The 20,766-nt window shown below is 46.2% G+C and overlaps 1 protein-coding gene across 4 annotated transcripts in view; it reads left to right on the forward strand.

Moving 5' to 3' along the window:
• MCF2 (MCF.2 cell line derived transforming sequence) overlaps positions 1–20,766 on the forward strand; it is a 58,083-nt gene that overhangs the window by 3,014 nt on the left and 34,303 nt on the right. For 3 of the 4 annotated variants that reach the window (XM_050310370.1, XM_050310366.1, XM_050310367.1), the window contains exons 2-4: positions 12,047–12,115; positions 12,667–12,781; positions 18,193–18,283. In XM_050310370.1, the coding sequence (XP_050166327.1) occupies positions 12,091–12,115; positions 12,667–12,781; positions 18,193–18,283 (231 nt within the window). In that variant the 5' untranslated portion in view covers positions 12,047–12,090. Of the gene's footprint in view, positions 1–12,046; positions 12,116–12,666; positions 12,782–18,192; positions 18,284–20,399; positions 20,549–20,766 lie in introns of those variants that run through there. The other variant, XM_050310368.1, reaches the window with a different exon arrangement.

Genomic DNA, 20,766 nt, shown 5'->3' on the forward strand with positions numbered 1-20,766 from the left:
TCCTCGGCTCGATGCCGGTGCCGGGGGCAGGCGGGCGCGTTGTAGGCACGGGGACGCGTCGGAAGGGTTCGTCGCACGCGTGTTCCCGAGCACTCGAGGTGTTATTTTGTTGTGTGTTCAATGGACGGACGGCACGATCGGTGCGGAACGGCCCCGGGTTTTGCTGAGAAGCTGTGTCCCACTGCGCCGCTGACATTCCCGTCGTGTGGCTCAAAGTGCGGTTTGAAGACGGGAGATGCTGCCGGTGACAGGAGAGTGTTCACCAGTGCGAGTCCCCTGCTCACATTCCCATGGCCAGAACTAGAGAACTCTTCCCTGGGAAGTTGCATCTCAACCTGATGACAATGCCTGCTCTTTCACAGGGTCTGAACTAGAGAAGCGGTAGATGGGCGTAAGGTGTGTGTTGCTCTGTTAGACACCCTCTCTTCCCTTCCTCACTTCTTGGTTCTCAAACACCTCTGAATCCCAGATTATGCCAGGAATGCAGCACTGTACTGATGTGGCCGTGGTTCTATGGCTGCACACCCTGAATGTGAGAAGCAAATGCAATCTGATCCCTTTCCTAAGGCTGTAGCTGCCTCAGCGATGTTTCCTTTGATGGACAGTGATCTGCTTAGAATCTGTGTGGAGCCCTCACTTTTTCATTTTGTTTTTTTCCCATGGGGAGTACATGTATTTTTGCAATGAGGTCTTTCCTCATCGAGGAAGGGTAGTGGCACCTTGGGTGACTTCAGCCTTCCTAGAGGATGCAGGAGTCAAAGGCACACAAAGGTACCATTCCTTGTATGTTCACAGCTGGCAGAGCACTTGGAGCTGTGCCAGACACAAAAAAGACACACTGACCAAAAAAAAAAAAAGCTTCCAGTCTAATTCCAGGTTCCCTGACCTCTTTGAAAAGCCCAGTTTGGGGTTCAGGAAGAATTTATCAGAGGGTAGGTCACAGGTGTGGACTTAACCAACGTGCCACCTGCTTCTCAGGAGCTGCTTGTGTACATACCCTTCTGGGATGATGCCAGCGGCACCTTCTATCCTGGCTGTCCTGCCTGCTGAACCCTGTTCAATTCCCTGCACCCAGCAAACAGAGTAGGAAAACATAGGCAGGGATGGTTGTGGTCAGTTAGGAAAGGATGCTGCTTGAATGGATGTGATTAAATCCTCCTTGTGCTGGTGTCAGCACGGAACACCCACGCCGCTGGAGAGGAGCTGGGTGACACGGGGATGGGGACACAGATGGTGAACGTTTGTTATGTGCGATGTAACAGGAGCCGGGTGAAAGCAGGTAGAAGGTTTCCTGTGAGCATGAGTGCTCTCTCCTGACCAGCTCTTGGCAGCTGACCTTTGTGTAATGCTCATACAAAAGAAAAATATCCCCACAAAGGCACACTTGTGTGGTTATAGCTGCAGGACCCGGACGCGTGATTTGGCATCTATATAGGTTCTTAAAATGAGATATTGAAAAAGAAACAAAGTTGAGTAAGGTTCCCCAAATCATGAGATTAAAAATAAATCAGAGGGTTTTTTCCCTCATCTCGGATTTCTGAGCAGCCAGCCTAATCTGGGACCATGTTTTAACCATTTCTTTTCACGCAGAAGTACTGGAAATTTGTTGGTCATTTCTAGTAGAAGGTGATGTTCCCTCCATACCTCCCTTACAGTGAGTTAGAAGTCTGTATAAAACCCAAGCCTTTTATGGCCATTCTCATCTCTGAAAAGGCTTGGGCTCCCTTGCAGAGCTGCAGGGCTACAGCAGCCTCCAAAAGCTCTGTACTGCTGTCAGTCCAGACCCTTTGGGGTGGACCATGGAGGAGTAGTAGTCTGGGAGCAGTCACTAGTATGTGGGATGCACTTCCTCTCCCTACATCACATTTGCTACAACCACAGTTTAATGGTTTATCATTCATGTACCAGGACAAAAGTGGAGTGACAGCAGGGCTGTGTGGGAGGGAGCAACTGAATTGTAGAACATGGTGGAGGAAAGAAAGAGTTTTCCAAAGTGCTCTTTTTGCCACTGAACTGGAGGATACTTGGAGACATGGAGCTTCTCCTCTGTGCCTGGAGATGGGGAGTTGAGAAGTCAGACATTGCCCCTGATTGTGCTGCAGTAGGAGCATTTTGTAAAGGTTGGTTTTGGCAGGTAGAATTTCCAAGGAAATCCTGGAGCCACAAACAAGGAGAGTCACTGTGACGGGGGTCGTTTGGCACATGGGCTGAGCACAGCTCAGGTCCCACACTCCTCAGTTTGCTCCACTGCTTCAGCCTCAATCATCTCATCTGCCAGCTTCCCTAACACAGGGAAATTAAAGGTCATTGGAAAATTAGTGGGCAGAGGAACTGGAGTGTGAGGAGCACTGATGGAAGTGACTGGGTGGGGCTGCCTTGTTTTCTGAATCCCTTTTCCTCCCAGGCAATGCTGGACTTGGTTATACATCAGGGGTGAATCAGGATCTCCTGGGGCAGAGTTGTTCCCTGGGACCCAGTGCAGGCACAGTTATCCTGCTGCTCCAGGGATGTCTGTCCAAGACCTGGGTGGTGTAAGACAGCCAGCAAGCACCAGCAATGTCCTTCCCCCTCACTTTCTATTCCACTGGCCTTCTCCTGCTGCAGGAGAATGCCAGAATTGGGCATTTCCATTTTTGTTTCAGGAAAAATTGTGTTTATTTCCCCTGCTTTGCAGTTGAGTTTCCAGGTGATGCCACTGGGGGAACCTGGCTGCATGGTTTAGTTTCCTGGCTATATGGGCTGTGAAAGAAATTGTTCCAATGACCTTAGTGAACTTAATCTCAGGTTCCTTAGGTAGGTAGTGGGGCCCAATGGTTTACTGCTGGTACATCTCTCAAGAGTTACTTTGTGCCCAAAGCTGGAATGCATCTTGGAAAAAAAATAGGGCTTGCGTGGTATTGAATGATGATGGGAAAGTTACCGATGTCTGTATGTTGTTACTGAGCTTTTTTTTGTTTTATGCTGAATGGGCTGTGGTTTGAAGGCTGATGGTGTTGGCTGGGGAGGTGTGGACTGGTGGCACAGGCTAAATGTGCATTTTCCTGCACAGCTGGCAAACACACCCTGCCAATGTGAAAACACCTGTATTGGCTCCCTTGGTAAGGGAAGAGAGAGCTGAAATTGGAAATAGGAGAAAATTAGAAGTACATTGAAGCTCCTAAGTAGTAGAAACGCAAGAAACTAGATTTTCTCAACTCCCACACTGCGGCTGAATCCTCAGGAGTGGGTGTTGAGAATCTTTTATTACGTTTCTTGCAATAGACACGAATTCATGTATGGTGGAGCTGGCTTTTATCTTTCCCAATTTTTGCTTAGTTTGGTGTGATACCAGAATACAGTTTTTCTGATTGGACATGAAAATATCAGAGCATAACAGGAGGTAACACGTAAGCCTTGTTGCCATATAGTTTACTTTTGCTTCATCTTTTCTTAGAAAAGCTGCCACCATTTGTCAGCTGCTAAATCTAAATTGGAAGAGATCCCCCCTCACAAAACTCCACCGTCCTCAGCACACTGGGACACCCTGGACCTCCCCTGAGCATCCTCCTCCTCATTGGCAACGTGGCATAGTCCTGGCTCCTGCAGACCCTCCTGCTCACTCCAGTTCCCAAAACCATATTGGAGGGTGACATTCCCATGAATGTGGGATCCTTGGCTGGCTGCACCTTGTTCTGCTGGCAGTGATGGCCCATGGTCAGCAGGAATGAGGTTTGGCTGGTTTTGTGTGTCAGTGAGTGGCTGCAGCTGTGCCATGTCAGTGCCCTGGGTATTCCTGCTCATTCACAGCTGATGTTTCCCCACTGGAGGGGTGCTCAGGGGTGGGAACCTCCAGCTCTGGGAGTTGCAATCTCAGCCTTGGAGCCAGATCCTGGGTCACTCTGTGCATGCCTGGATGTGGTGGTGTCTGATCCCTCTCTGACCACATGGATCAGCTCCTATTGTAATGTGGTGATTCAGCTGGTCCTGTGAAGACATTCCTCTGTGGGATGGGCATGCTGCCTGGATGATGATCCACAAACCTGGACTGCACCAAGTTAACAATTTCTCCCTATTTCTTTTTTCCCTTCACAGCATTTTCTTTTGCGTTTTTCCTCTTATCCTCAGTGTATATAAATCTAAGCCTTTTGAAAAGGTCATTCTAGTTTTTCAGAAGCTTTGTGCTTTCTTGCTGTACAGTTCCTTAACTGAGCACACCCCCAGGTTTGGGTGATGGGGATGTGTGTCTGTGCTGAAGCATCGACTGCACATAAGCCCCGGAAGGCCTTGGTAGAGAAGCAGAGCCCCTGGGTCAGAAGAGAGGACCATCTGGTGCTGTATCCTGCCTCCTACACTGTGTTGGAGCAGGTGCTTGGGGAGAAGTAGAAGAAGGAGCTTGAAAACAGAGTGAGCCTTTCCTTAAAAACCCTTCCCAGTCTGACAAAGGATAATTGAAGGAGCCCTTGAACCTGGCGTGGTGACCAACCCATCATGCCTGGTGATGGACTAACCCCCCTGGGGCTTTCATGGCATTTGCAGGACGTGGCTTTGCAGGGGCTGGGTCCCTTTGAAATGCTGGCGTGGTGGCTGCTGCTGTGTGTCTGTCCTGTCTGGCTCCGAAGTAGGTGTTTGATGCTGACCTGCCTCTGTAGTGAACTCTCTGAGGGCCACCCAGGCCTGGCTGCCAGCATCACTGGGCTCCTGGCAGCTCCTGGATTGGACCTGCCCCTGCCTGTAGCTTGGGGACCAAGGTGTGCTGCCAGCACCTGCACCTCACTGTCATCCACGACTCCTGCCATGTTCCAAAGGTTCTTGTCCCCTGTATCGTGCAGGTGCTCTTCCTAGGAAACGTCAGAGGTGGAAACTCAGCCACCCTGTAGCAGTGGCTTTTGCAATGCTTCTGCCAGGTTGAGGATTTACTGAGAGATTTGTGTGGCAGGTGAGGTTTGCCATCAGGCTATTGACAGAACTGACCCTGGAGCCCCCTCTTTCTCGGGATCAATACATCACCTCTTCCAGAAAAACAGGCTTTTATAAACCTAATCTAATTGGTAATCTGTCTCTCCAGATGAAAATCTGTTGTTGACTGGCTGTGGATAGGAGGCAGGTGCCTGCAGGCTGAGCCCAGGTCTCAGGGGAGCAGATGCTCCTGTGAGTCCCCAGCTCCAGTGAGGTGGGAGCTGTTCCTGTGGGCAGGGGGGACAAAGGGATTTGCAGCAGTCAAAGGTATTGAAGCTTTATGCCATAAATATTTCAGTGGGTCTTTTGTGTCACTTGCTTGGCAAGGGGAATGGCTGCACCACCTGGAATTAGAGACTGTTGAATGTGCCAGGTGTTCGTGCAGCAGCAAAAATTGTTACTCATATGCTGAGATGGCTGAAGGAGAATTTTCTCTGTGTGGCTGCCCCTGGACAGCAACAGTGCCTTGTCCTTGCAGCAGGTACCCCCAGCAACAAGTGCCTATGGATGTCAGGGCAGGATGCACAACCAGCTAAATGTGGTTTTGGTGCATAAGAGGGTGATGCTGCTCAGAGGTGCTGTTAGAAATGACTAATGATGACATATTTAGCTTCTGCAGCATACCTGAGATCACATGCAGATGCAGGAGAGACCCACGGCAGCCTATTCACTTTACACAATAGAGTCTTTTGAGTTTCTTTAGCAGCTGAGCGCAGGTGTGGAGAGAAGGATACTTATTTGATACAGGCTGTGCATCATAAGGTTGTTAACCCCAATGTGCTCTTCTTGGATGACTTTGATGGAAATGAGTAGAAATGTCTCTTATTAGCAGGTCCCTATACTTTTCTGCCCTGTGAATCTTTAGAAGTCCTTGGTGTGTGACCTGTGAGCCATTGTGACCCTTCACACTGAAAACTCACTTGTAGGAGAGAATGATCCTTGAGTCTGAAGTCTCTGGGGAGGAAACCACTGAGTCCTGGCTGGTGGACTTATGGCTGATCCCAAGATCTTAATTTTTTTGATGTACCCAGAAACCAGTCCCATGGTTTACCCAGCTGTCCAGGTCAGTACAGCACCATCCAATGGTTAGTTCTACAGAGTTTTTAACACCTGCCCTTTGGTGCCAGCTCTTACACAGCCCCTACAGACATGGACACCTGGATGGATGGGGACTGCAGGGGTCTTTCCTCTTCTTGACACCAAACATGCTCATGACTCTTTGGTAATGCCATATCCTGCTGGCACTTGTGCCTGTTCTTTTCACAAATGAGGACATGAAGCCAATGGAGACACGATTTGCTCCCAGCTACCAAAGAGTTTAGTCTCAGAGCCAGGAAGCAGCCTCAGGACCTTGGCTGTCAGTTCTCTACTCAGATCAGGTCCTGTAAATAACCTTCTGGTGAATACAGCAGTCCTTGTTGAGGAGCACAATGTCCTATTCTCTGCCACACGTTCTCTGATACACGTGCTGTTCGGTATCTCCATCAGCCTCATGCCACCTGGCTGGTCTCCAACCCCTCGTGGCTCCATTTCCCACAAACACTGTGTAAACACCTGTTCTGCCTGTACACAGTGTTGTGTCCTGTTCCTGGGCAGGTGTGGAGCTGGATGGAGAGACAGGAGCATGGGTCTGGTCATGTGGGTATTAGGATCCTACTCCAGGTGTAAGTTTGTTGGGGAAGCCACCACCTGGAGACTACACAGGTGGGGCAGATACCCCAAAAGGTACCAGTTGAAGCAGTGTGTGGGTAATAAGGGCAGCTGCCTGGATGCTTCTCTCCTCCTGCCCCTCTTCTTCCCCGCAGCCAGGGACAGGCACTTTGTCATTTGGCACAGGCTTTGTATAGCACAAAGTCTGTTTGCAGACAGTGTAAAATAATATTTTTTTCCCTATTAACTCCCTCCGTCCTGCTTTCTGGACATGGTGAGTGGAAAGGGAGAACTGTATTGTGTTGTGTATTGCACTGAATCCAAAGTCTTTCGAAGCTGATCAGTGAGGAAGCAGGGTGAGGCTTGGCCACTGCTACCTTGGATAACACTGTGGTTTGACCCCACCAGCAGCTCAGCAGCCCAAAACCACTCGCTCACTTACACCTCATGGGATGGGGGAGAGAATGGGAAGGGTAAAAGAGAGGTAACTCGTGGGTTGAGATAAAGACTGTTTAAAAGGTAAAGCAAAAGCCTTGCATCCAAGCAAAGCAAAACAAGGAATTCATTCCCTGCTTCCCCTGGGCAGGCAGTTGAGCCATCCCCAGAAGCCCAGGATTCTGTCACATGGAACAATGGGAAGACAAAATCCCATCACTCCAGACTCTCCCCCTTTCCTTCATCTTCCCCAGCTTTATATGCTGAGCATGAGGCCATATGGTCTGGGTTATCCCTTGAGTCAGCTGGGGTTAACTGTCCTACCTATGTCCCCTCCCAAATCCTTGTGTACCCACAGCCCACTTGCTGGTGGGGTGAGGTGAGGAGCAGAAAATGCCTTGACTCTGTGTAAGCCCTGCTAAGTGACAACAAAAACATCCATGAATTATCAACGCTGTTTCCCCCACAACTGTAAAACACAGCCCCATACGAGCTACATTGAAGAAAATTAACTTTATTCTAGTCAAACCCAGCACACCAAGATGATGGAGACTCAGGTTTTCATTCAGCAAGGAGCCCTGTAGGATGGTTTTCTGTCATTCTTCTTGGAGGAGCTCTTTGGCTTTTACAGCTGTTTAAATGTCAAGTTTAATTGTTCCCCTTATCCAAAACGAGTGCTGTGTGTGATGGGCTGCAGGGTCACTCCTTTAGGGTGTTTGGAGTGTGGAGTGTGTATGGCAATCAGGACTGAGCTGGAGGACAGATGACAGGTGGTGCATTGGTCTTTCTCCTTAGAAACAGGGCTGTGCTTCTGTTCTTTTTCCCCAATGAATAAATCATTTTGCAGAGTTGAGCAGCTTCAGCAGGAGAAGCTGGAAGGGCCACTCTCCTCACTGTGCTGGTTTCATGGTTGGGGCACTCTCCTTGAATGGACTTTGTTTCCCACTCCTGTGCAAAGCAAAGATGGGAATGGCTTACTCCTCACATTCAGCCTAGTTTGTGCTCCGTGCCAGCTGTCCAAAGGGACAAGCAGCTGAGAACAGGCAGATCATGGAGAAGCTCAGTGTGATCCTTTACCCTTTTCATTTGGTTTTCTTCAGTTTTGTTTCCTAGACTACAGCAGCAACCCCCACATGAAAAGCTGCTATTCTTCATTCACAACAAAGCCATCTCCAAATGGATTTCATAGCAGCAAACACTATTTGGCCAGTGTGGTGAGTGTAAGGCGCTGTTACGTCAGCTTGGCAGATGTGTTACACAGCTGCTGTCTGCAGATGCTGAGGGCTTGCAAAGTTTGGAAAAGGAAAGAAAACAATAGGTGCTAAAGACTGAAGCACTTCAGAGTTTAATTGAGTGTTACAAGAGGAATTTGGACTCAGACAGTAGCTGTCTTCTCTCTGAATGTCACTACAGACCTCCACTGTGCATGAAAGTCCCCCCGTGCTTGAATCGCCTGGAAAGGGGAGATCACTGACAATGGGCATCATTCTCACAGCTGCAGTCTGTGCAATGGCCTCGAGACACAGCCCTGTGGAGGGGGCACAGCCAAATGCTCTGGACTGTGTAAACCAGGGGATGGGGACAGGACAGATTCAGCAGGGCTCTTTGCTGAGCCACATTAGTTGTTCTCAGTGGGGTAGAAAGCTTTGAATTTCCCCTTTGTCTTTTCCCTGCTTGGCCTCATACGTTCTCCAAAACTGTGCGTCATGGCAACGATCTCCCTGCAGGAGAGTCTCTGAATGTAATAATTGCAGCAGCATTTTATAAATGCCCAATTTAGAACCTAATAAAAATGATACTACACTGTTATGACAATTTACCCATCCAGATGCTGCTGTTTTTTAGTAAAACCTGAGGCCATACCAGCTGTGTGGGGACAGCAGTGCAGTTTATGTACTCTTGGATGCTAAAACATGGGGAGTTCAGGCTTGATTTTGTAATAGCTGATGATCACAAAGCCTCTTTTTGGCTTTGAAAGAAACAACTGGACTTTCATGAACCCTTAACTTCCTCTGCCTTGTGCCAAGTGGCATGCAGGCTGGCTGTGCTGTTCATAGCCAGTACTGGGCAGTACCCTGGGGTCTTTTCTGTACTGTCCCAAGAGCGTCTTTTAAAGAAGAAATACCCAGTTTTCTCAAGAACATCAACTGAAGCCTTGTTTGAGAGGTGGATATCTTTGGTGTCTCACTGGCTTTGACTGCTGTTTTTCCAGAGATTATTATTTGAGGACAAAGGTCATGCTTCTCTACAGGATTTATTTCAGCATCCAACTGATGTGCCTGAGGCACAGCAACACGCTTGTGAATTTGATGCCAGGACTTGATTTTCCCTAATATTTGCCCAGGAGGTTGAGTTCAGTGGCCAACACAGAGCGAGTGCCAAGGATGAGTTGGCCAAGGAGTGGCTCCAATCAGACCACAATCAGGCTGTTGTTGTACCTTGACCTTGCCAAAGGGCAGACATCCTGCTCCTCTGTCACTGTTAGATTATTCTACCCCACAGGAGATGGGGAGGGATGGTAATGGAATTGCTCCATCTTCAGTGCCTGCAGTAAAGTACTTCCACCTACTTATTCCTTGAATAAGTTATTTTGTTCAACTTGGCACTCCTCAGAAGGACCTGATTTTCTGCAGGTACTGAGTGCCTTCTTCCAAAACTGTCATCCCTTGGGAGGCAAGATACTTAAAGTCATAAGGGGGTAAGGAATCTGGGTGTCCACCTCTGTGCCAAAGTCAAGGATGAAACATTCAGTGGAATAAAATGTTAGGGAACAAGTAAACCATGAGTCCTGAGCATGGTGGGAAATGTTTTCCTATGATGCTTTGTACCTCAAACCCCAAAATGTCAGGTCCACTTGCCATTGTGACCCCAATGTTGTGCTTAGCTGTCAGGCTGTGGGGTTGGGGCCACCTGAGCCCACCTACTGCAGGTCCTACTGCAGCCCCTAGTACAGGTAGGATTAAAACATCCATTTTTTTTGCAGTTTCCATGACAATCATAGGGAAATTGTAGGTAAGAGAGATGTGAAAGAAGCAGCATGAGACTCTGGGAGTAGATCATGCATTTTTGAGATTATATTTCTTTTCTGGAAAGCAAAGTTTGAAAACATCTGTGCAAAAATGCTCATTTTTTTCCCCCAACCATGGTTACTCCAGTGTAGTTGAAGGCTGCAGATTTTTGTGTTCTCAGTGAGAAAATATAATGTGAAACTTTTTTATTAAGTGATATTTTTACCATGAAAAGGTTAATCCCCTTTCCCCAGCCTGTTTCCTGATCAGCTCTCAATTAACTGACATGTCCCTCCCATGTCAGTGCAGAACCAAAACAAAAGCTGCACTTACTGTCAACCTGGAGCTGTGTTTGCTTTTACTGTCGAGCACTTGAGTCACTTGTGGGAGTTACAGCACGTGGCAAAACTGTGCCTGGCTTTGCTGGTGGCTGCATTTCCGGGAAAGCCAGGGGTAGGCAGGGCGAGCTTTGGGGACAGGCTTCAGCCTGACCGTGAACACAGACAGCCTGCTGAGCAGCCCCACACTGATTTCAGTCAAATATATGTGCTCAGTATGGGCTTTTGTCTTGTATTTCCAAAGACCCACATGTTTAATACTTCATGTGTTGGAGTTATTAAGTGTGAATTTTATCAGTATGAAACTGTTGACCTGGTAAAAAAGTCAACGAATAGAGAAGAAATCTCTTGCCGCTGCTTGTCCTCAAGTTGGGTGAAGCAGTTGAATGGGAGACAAATATTTGAAATATCTTTGCAAGGCAAACTTCTTTCTCACCAAGACCGATTCTAGGGCCTGTTAAAATCAAGAATGTTTCTGTAGATGCCAGTGGGACTGAGGCTTGATCCTTAACAAACAAAAACTGCATTTTTATCTACAAGAGGAAAACCAGCAGCAGGTGCATAGAAGGGCAGAAAACAGCCCATGGCTGGTGGGACTTGTGGGAGGCAGAGTACCCCCCAGCTCCTGCACATCTGGGCTGCTGTGCTGCAGCACCATACAGCCCAGTAAAGGCCTGAAAAATCTTTACATAAAGTAAAAGTGACCAGAAAGCTTTTGGGAAATGGGAAATAGAATAAATATTGATTATTCTGGAGTATGCTGAAGTATGCAGCCTGTCTGATTTAAAACAGCCAGAAGATTATTCCCTAGGACCAACTCTGTGAAATAATCAGTGTTTAAAATTTCATTATCAGAAAGCCCAAGGATTTTAATCTGTATAGATGTGCTTTAAAACATTTATTTGCGGTAACAAGGATGTTTAATTTTTGGCTATCATTCCATATATAGATAATCCAGAAAAATGTCTACTAACTATAAGCTTCTCGTGTGTTTAGTTAGTCTGGTCTTTGTTTCCTTCTCCCAGGGAAAGGCTAAGTTGTCTATGTTGTTCCGATGTGCTTCATTGACACTGAAATGATCACGGTGCTAAATATGGTATTAAAACAGCCTCTCCCATTATTTAATTAAAAAGAAATCTAATAACTGAACATAAAAACAACAGCCTCTCCAGTGCCTATGGCTCAGTGCCAGGTGAACACATGATTTCAGAAGCTTATTTGTTCAAAATTAAAGACTGTAACAGTCTAAAAGCCCAACCTTTTTCCCAGTGCAGCAGCCTTGGACGCTGCTGCTCCCAGCAGAAACCTCAGCCCATTGCACTGACAAGGCTAGGAAGCACTGGGAGACTTCGTAAAATAGGAGAATAAAATTACTAACTCCCAAATTTACATTGGATGTGACCCTTTGAGGGTTGAGGGGAGAGCACTCAAGTTCATGGGCACTGCTCCCATGGTACATTTACTGGAATACATTTGTTACTCACACGTGGCATTTGGCCTGTTACTGTTATTAGAAACATTGCTTTCTGTAAGATCCATGTATCCTTTGTTACAAAATTTCATGTATAATTTAGGGAAGCTGCATTTGGTTCAAGTTCCACCTTTGGATTAGCACATTGATAAATAGGTTTGTTTTGAATTTGTGCTTTCTTTTTGACTGCTGCTTTTCCCTTTTTCCAGAAACCACAATACCCTTCTGTGCAAAGGACATCAGTGATGATCTGATGAAAGAATTTGCTTTTCTGTCTGGTGAGTACTGAGAACTTCTCCAGGGTCTCTCTCGCTCTCATCTGTGTGGTAATTAAATACTCCAGACAAACTTCTGCACTATTTGGCAAAATGATACTCCACAAGGAATATTACCCATCAGGTAGTATCCAGTGCCACTAGAAATGTTGTTAATAAAACATTGAAGCAGTTTGAAAGAGTAGATTAGGTTTCTGTCTCGTGCTATACTGTAAAAGTAGTCTTATCTTCCCACACTCAATGCATTAACAAGTGCTTTGCTCTGAAATGTATTTCCATACATGTGTGCTGTTTTGTCTTTGTATTTCTGACTTCTTTTGCTATCCCATATAAAGTATGCTCAGTAAATAAAGGAAATATCTGGTAACTAATACTTTTGTTTCTACCACCTGCCTGTGTGTGTTGTGCTTGGATTGGGTTGTGCTATTTTGGTGGTGTAAAAAAAACCTCTGTAACAATGGAAGCAGGTTTTCTGATGTGACTGGTGGACCTGGTCTTTGCTGTTGGCCCTCCTTGAAAGCACAGCCTGGGAGACATCCTTGTTTTTATTCCAGGTGGCCGAGGGAAGGACAAGGCTTGGATTATCACCCTCCCCGACAACGCTCGCTTCAACGAGGTGCCCGAGGAGATTGTGTCTAAAGTCTTAACATACCTAACGTCAATCCCAAGGTAGGAGGCTGTCTTCTAGCTCTTGCCTATGATGGGCAGAGTGTGAGTCCTGCCTAGGTCAGGCAGGGGAACTCAGGGTAATGCCATATGTGGGGTTGAGGGGCATCTTCAGCTCTCAGAGCAAGGAAGAGGGAAAAGCTGAATGATGCAAGCCCTTACGGTGTCCAAGTGTGGTCCTTAAGGTGCCAGTAACTGCAGAGTAAGAAGTGGACATCATCCCTCTGACCTGTCAGCTGGAATGTTTAGTTTATTTAGTTTATTAAGTTTGTAATTAACAGCAAGCTTTCCTCAAGCTTTGGCATGGGTCACCACTTAAAATATGCCATGCCAGTGCAAAGTAATATTTTGACATGTACAAATAGAGAGTCATTACTGTGGAAAAAGAGAAATGGAGCCAGAGCAAGAGACTAATTACAGGAACAAACCATTTGGGGTCCCCGTGACAGGCGATGGCTGAGTAGCTCCCATTATCTGCCTATGTCTTGGGGTTAAGCTGCTGACAGTCTGCCTGTGCCTCATACAGGGCTGCATACTTAGATTAATGGCCCTCCTATTTCTTGCTGCTGAGCCTGGTGACTCAGTTACTTGGAATGCTTAATTTTCTTGAATAATGCCTGTTTTGGCAAATTTCTTCCTTCAGGGAGAGCAGGTTGACAGCAGCTAGATGGGAGCTTTCCATCAGTGGCTGCCTTAGAAGAACTATAGAGCTTTTGCTGACTTCTGTGTGGAAAAAAAAAGAGCATCTGTTTTCTCTGTCCTCTTTTTGATGGACTCTGAGGTTTTATGGGCTCCTGGCCTGTGGAACACTCTCCCAGCAGGACAGGACCCTGCTGTGGTATGTGACAGCCAAAGGGGTTTCTCCTTCATCCTGTGCAGGCAGCCTGTGTCTGTGCATCTGCACTTCCCAGCTCTGCCTGGTTTCTCCAGGGCTTCTTATTCCATATGACTGTAAACACCCTGGCATTAGCATGATGAGCAGTCTTGCTGTCCCTGTAATAAGTCAAACTCAATCAAGAAACTAATGAGAGCTGTGAGCTTGCTGGTGATTCAAGCATGTTCAGCATGTTTTAGTAAAATCACTTTAATCATCCTTCTCTGCTCCTCCTACCACCATAACAGCCTGACCCAATAAACACATCTAAACACCTGTGCTTCTTAGCCCTTTGGAGCCAAAAAGGCTGTGGTGTTGGAAAGCAAGGAAAAACACCACCTAGGTGAGGGTGGTAGGTGTGTGTCAGCTCTGGTACCCCTGTGTACACATCTCTCAGCTGCATCACATCACGGGACCAGAGCTTAGACTTTGGCCCAGGAAGTCCCTAAAATAGATAAATATTTGACCTGTGTGTCAGAGTTAGCTGTGGGTACACCAACACCTCCTTACCACATACCTGTAGATGTTTAGGGGCATCTCAAACCCACACACACTGTGCCTTTCCCATGCAAGCAGTAGCAAAGACTGCATAGCATCCCACTGATACTAGTCTGAGTAAGCCTCATAGGATGTCAGGTTTGTAGTACTTTGGGAAGCTGAATTTCATAAGGCCTTTTTCTCCTGGAAATAATTGTTAGATAAAGGAGTGAAGCTACTCTTCATTCCTCAGGGTAAGAGAATTAATAACAGAGCCAGGAGGGAAGGTGAGTCCTGTAGGCAAGGTAATTTTTAGGATTCCTGGCAAGCATGCTGCAGGCAAGGAGGCAGCTGCAGAAAGTGCTTGAGTGAAAGAGCTGTAAAGGAAAATAAGTAGTAGGTCCCCACCTTCCATGGCCTGCACATCCAACTCAAAATACCTCCCTGCCTGTCTTCAGGCTGTGCTTGAAGGAGAGGCACAGGTAATTGTGACAGATCCTGGCATCTGTAGAAAGGAGACCCTGGGAGTGATAAAGCACTTTATCCAGGCTTGGACTGAAGACTGCTATAGAGTGGTCTTTACAAGAAATACAACTGTTTTCTCTAGCCTGAAAGAATTCATCTCTTCCAAGGTAAGACAGAAGATTAAAGAAAAAAATAAAAATGAGTTGAAGTCAGTTATGATATATGTAAGATTGTTATTACAAAAAACCCTGTCCTAATTACCATTAAAGAAAAATAATACTGTCGCTGAAAAGTAAAAAAATCCCTTTATATATAGTGTTGGCTGTGTGCCTTTCTTCACCAAGAGGATGGCCAAACACTGGAACAGGCTTCCTAGTGATGTGATCAATACCCCAAGCTGCCAGTGTTTAAGAGGCATTTGGACAATGCCCTTAACAACACTCTCTAACTTTTGGTCAGCCTGAATTGGTCAGGCAGGTGAACTAGATGATCATGTAGGTCTCTTCCTACTGAAATACTCTATTCTATTCTTTGACTACCCAGCTTTTTGGTATTTAGACAAGCTCTGCATGTTTCACTTAGCTTGGGAAGTGAGGTGCAAAGTGGTTTAAAGCTGTGACTGATAACACGGAGCAGTGGCACAGTGAAGCGTGCTGTTGGCTATAAATACCTCTGAATTTAAATATTAGACAGGTCGTGATGGTGTGCCCTGATCCCACCAGCGGCAAAGAGTCTCTCAGTCCTGTGCTAAATCTCACAACTGCAGACTCTGGGATCCAATTTCAAGTCCTCCTGCAAAACATCCCAGGTCTTTATTTTTAGTCTGGTGCATCCTGCAACGCATAAAAGATAATTTAAAAAAAAACAACAACAACAAAAAAAAAACAAAACAAAAAAAACCAAACAAAAAACGAAAACAAAAACCCAAACAAAGAAACAAAACTAAACAAACAGCAAAAAAACCAAACAAAAAACAGAGAGAAATAATCCTTGTCCTGGTTATCTGTCTCCATCTTTCTGCTGCTGGATGCAAATGAACACCCCTCGCAGCTTCGGTAGATAGCACTGATTTATTTTATTTTGTCAGTCTAAAAGGTATATTGCAGGCCTGGAAATCTGATAAACCTGCAAGGCCTGGGTTGCAAATAGTCACAGACTTGCTCCACTGGCCCCAGAATAAATTTAAGATTTCCCACAGTAGGTTCCAAGGCTGTTGGACTGCTGGGAACTTTCTTCTTTGTTTCTATAAGGGAACTGATAAACTTAAATTAGCATGCTCAGAGGCTCCTCTCTGAATATAACCTTGCCCTGAGTAAGCAGGTTACTTTGGCATATTTTTATTAACTGGCAGTGCACTACAGTCTGGCGGCCTTTTCCAAATTAGTTGGATTCTGGGTTTTTTCTTCAGGTTTTATTATGATGACAGGAGTGCTCTGTAAACACTATTTTATATTTTTTAATACCATGGGGAGTTGAGGAGTTGTTTCTGTGCTGTAAAACCAAAGCATTTTACTTTTGCCTCAAACAAAATGATCTTTTGCCCCTCTCCCACCTGGGTCATTTATTTTGTGGTGTGGGTGAACAGAACCAACACAAACCTGCATGTTGCCAGAACTATTTCAGCTAGTAAAGGTTTTGGCTGAAAAGTCATGCTCACAATGTATAACTGCAGAAATTCTGTGCAGAAGTTCTGTGTATGACCCATGTGTGAAATCTGATACCCATTTTCTCTGCTGTTTTCTGCTCTATCTCAAAGGCACTGAATAAATTCACATGAAACCTTTGCACTTTGAGTGTGATACTACAAATCCATAAGATATATTTGTAGGATAGCTTGGATCCTAGATGCCTCTACATATCTTCAGTCAGCTGTTATTATGAGCCAAAGGGAATTTTGTTTTTTATCCCTCTGAGCACAACTGCTAATTCTTCTGAAATATATTTGTCAGAGTTGTGGCTGTCACAGACCAGAGCAGCAAGATGTGTACTGAATGAAAGCTTCCACACTGGCTTCAAGTGTCTTTTTTTTTTTTTTTCTTCTGTAGTGAAGTTGCCAAGTATTGTCTGCCATGTGATACTTCTCTGAGTAATCCACCATGTGTTTTCCCTTGCCAAACACAGGAATTAGCGAAGACGGTGCTTGCAGGAGGCTGCTTACACAGGGCCGTGCCCAGTGCAGATACATGACCCACCTCTGGGGAGCCAGCACGTGTACTGGGAGCCTCTCCCCAACACTGCCTGGATAGGGTGGCACCTGGATAGGGTGGCACCTGGATAGGGTGGCATGGGACATGGCTATCCTGTTTCAACATCCGCAAAATAAATATTGTAAATATTACTTAAGTATCCTGTAAATACACTTGCGTTGCAGGGCTTGGTTACAGGCTGGCATACCCTTACCTGTGTGCAAACAGGATTCCAGTCTGTAACTCAGGCTGCCTGGGAGTGTGTATTGTCACAGCTGGAGCCTGGTTGAGCTGTTCCCAGCTAACCTGGGAAAGGAATATTTGAATTACAGACAGGAGCTCAGCCGGGCGTTGGGTCCCCTGCCAGACTGGGCACCCCCGGTACGGCTGGCTCGCTTTGTACACCTGGGGATTTCAAAGCAACTCAAAGGATTTGGGTGTCAAAAGGGATGTCGGGAAGCCTGTGCTTGCCAGCTAAACCAGAGTGTGTCGGAAAGTGCCTCTGAGCAATCGCTGCCTCCCCAGTAGGACTGCGGGAGGTGCTGGGGAAGCCACAACAGCACCAGCTCCCCCCTTCCCTCTGCCAAGCTGGCATTGCCCTTCCCTGGCTTGGCATCACTTCTGTTGCCTTGTGCCAAAACAAGGCAGGAGTCATCACTTGATTGATGAAACCTGAGAAGCAGGCAGCTCCCTCAGCTGGAAGAGGTGGGCAGTGAAGGCAGGGAGGTCTTGGGGCATCAGCTGGAGGAGGCTTCTGGCAACTCCAGAGCTGCTGGGCAGGAGCACAGCTGTCTCTGGCCTCTGCAACATTCTTCTCAGGACCAGTTTGGGTTCTAAGAGCAATCTGTTGTCTCCAGCAATCTGTCTTCACCTCCCACACAATTCAAAGTGATGCTTAACCCTGGGCTACCACAATCACAAAATCACAGAAAGGCTGGAGTGGGAAGGAAGCTGTGGAAGATCATAGGAGGGCTTAGATTGGAAGGGATCTTAAAGATCATCTAGTCCAACCCCCCAGCTAAAGCAGATTCACCTGGAGCAGGTTGCACTGGAATATCTGGAGATATTCAGAACCCTCAGTGAGGTTTTTAGAATCTCTAGAGAAGATTTCACAACCTCTCTGGGCATTCTGTTCCAGTGCACTGCCATCCTAAGAATAAAGGAATTTCTTCTCATATTCAAATGGATTTCCCTGTGCTTCACTTTGTATCCATTACCCCTTGTCCTGTTGCTGAGCACCACTGGAAAGAGTCTGGCAGGAAAGATTTTTTTTCAAAGGGAATTTCAGCCACTGTGGAAATACCAAAATGTGGTTTACGTTCCATGTTCATGAGTTTGGGGTTTTTTTTGGGGGGGAACAGTAACATTTTCTCAAAATATGATCTGCTTGTTGGTATTTTCTTATCTGACAGTCAATATGAGTCTGACACCAAATTTATTCTAATCCTGGATAGAAGATTGGACACATGGACATCAGTCAAAATGACTCTCCAAAAAATAGCAGTAAGTCCTCTTTAATGTTAATTTCTTTTAATGTACTAAGTCACCGTGCCCATTATGTATCTCTCTCATAAAACACTGGGAACCAGGAGCAATGATGCTCCTGCTTTCTCTCTAGGTAGTATTTTGTTTTATGGCCCTGTAATTAATTTGAGTGCATAAATGAGCTGTTTGAGTATTAATTTTCTTGTTTGATTCATCTGCTTAGTTTTGTGCTTTTTCATAGTGGTTCAGATGTGTTTTGTGCCACATTCTATGCTTTTGATGGGTGGAAACTTTGGCTTCTTATACTTTCTTTTTAGACACTGGTTATTTGTGAGACTGTACCTAATTGTTGGTGACTGAAAGTTTTAGGTTCCTTAAACAGGCTTCACAAGCATTTGTATGTGGACATGCATGGAAAAATCTATTGTAAAACTGTATGTATTCATTCATGTGTTTTAAATAATCTAGTACACATGTTTATGTGCTGCACATCATCAGCACATATCTTGCCTGAACATATCTCAAAAGTAGGGTTTTTGCAACTCAGCAGTGTGTTGTGTCTTCTGGAATCAGAGCATGGATTTATAGTAGTGCCTGGAGGTATTGAAAAGTCATGTTAATAGATGCATGGATCTATTAGCACGGATAGGTAGAGCTAATTGATAAATCCTTTCCCAACCAGAACGTACCATATGGATAAATCAATGAAAATAATCTGGGTGTGTTATTATTGCCTTTGTTTCTGCTTGAATCATTGAACAGTTAAAGGCATTGATCCACCTGAGAGAGAGTTAAGTAAATGGAATGTTCTGAGGGAGGAAACGCTTACCTGTTTCTGGTCAGATTGGATAAGGTTAGATTTTACAGTATTTCAGATGGTTAATACTGGTACAGCAGAACTTAGTGTTTAAAATATCTGGCTTTTTGATGGCATTTTGCTGGTTAGCATCTCGTAGGAGGAATAAGAGGGCTCCCTTTTTGCAGTGTGCATAAGATACCATTGACAGGATTTTGGGTTCTGACTTTTCTGAATGTTATAAACTGAATTTCCAAGTGTGATTACCATACCATTAGAGAAGAAGCAGCATTTAGAAAGTAGTTCTTTAAAGTGATCATCAAAATTCAGTTCTGCTGCCAGTGTTTGAACAGGTGCTGGTTCCAAGAGCACCCTTTAAGGATGACGTGGTTGCTCTGCATAGTTTGGAAGTTTCAAATGTGAAAAAATTCTGTCCTAATTTGTAGCTTCTAGAGAAGTGTAATTCATTTTGTGTTTAATAAGTAAATTTAATTATTGTGTGACCTTTAAGCATACACCCTGTTTGTGTAGCTATATGTTCTGTGTGTCCATGTGGAGAAGTGACTTTGCCCACAGTATTGGGGCTGTCCATGTAAATGGTGGGGAGGTGATCTGTGACAAGAGGGATGAGAAGCAGGAAACCTGTGTCCACTAAATCTTAAGACTTGGGAATCTTGTCTTAAAAATAGGGTCTGGCCCTAAAGAGCTGTCTCTGTGTCCAGGAGGCATCTCAACTTGCCTTTGTGCAGCTAAAGCAAAAAAATTAAATCTTGAATTCTTTCCAGTCATAAGCCATAAGCCATGCTGCAATTAGAGAAATCTTTTTTTCTGATCTTTGTGTAATTTTGGAATAAAGGAGTGCAAAGGAGCTGAATTTGAAATACAGAATGTGTCCTATTTTTTGAGCATATGTATATGCAATTTCAGCTCTGCGGTTGTGCAGAAAAATTTTTATATCAGACTGTACAGATTTTTTGCTTTAACTCTTTGTGTATGTCTCTGATTGCATGGGCAAACCAGGCTCATGCTGGTACTCCCGGCTTTGGGAAGTGATGCCCTACTGCTGGGTCAAGTCTCAGGTTTTGGCCATAGCCTCTTTCCCTAGTTTCCCCCTAAAATACTAAACGGCTTGAAAATGTACCTTGGAGATAATGGCAGGGGGGGAAGGGAAGGATGAAAGCTCTAAGCTGAAAGCCCAATCCTCGAAGGAAAGAGCTGGCCCCGTCTGCAGGATGATTTTTTGCATTCCACCTTAAAAGCAAACCCGGCGCTGGGGAGGAGAGCGGGGCTGCCAGCCGGGTGCCGGCAGGGTTTGCCTGCCTGTATAGCTGCCTGCCCGCCCCCCTGGCAGCGGGGCGAGCTCGGGCAGCGCCGCGGTTCCCATCCCTTCCCCATCCCGAGCATCCCCATCCCATCCGCTGCCGGCGGCGGGGGCGATGGCGGAGGCGGGCCCGCGGCGGGGCGGGCGGCGGGCCGGCCGGGATGCGGTAAGGCTCCGGGCCCGGCGTGCTGCAGCGCCCAAGGACGGGGGGGGGCCGCACCGCGGCGGCCAGGGACCTTTTTGGACTGGGGGGAGGATGGAGGGAGCGGGAATATTGACCGGAGCGGCTAGAATCCAGCAGCACGGCTTGAATTTTAGTAGCATCCTCCGTGCGGGAGCAGCCGGGCGCTGGGTACCGCTGCCCCGCAGTGCTTCTCCCGGCGC

This window comes from Myiozetetes cayanensis, unplaced genomic scaffold (assembly GCF_022539395.1).
Source record: "Myiozetetes cayanensis isolate MyiCay16 unplaced genomic scaffold, myiCay2020 scf15, whole genome shotgun sequence".
Taxonomy (NCBI): domain Eukaryota; kingdom Metazoa; phylum Chordata; class Aves; order Passeriformes; family Tyrannidae; genus Myiozetetes; species Myiozetetes cayanensis.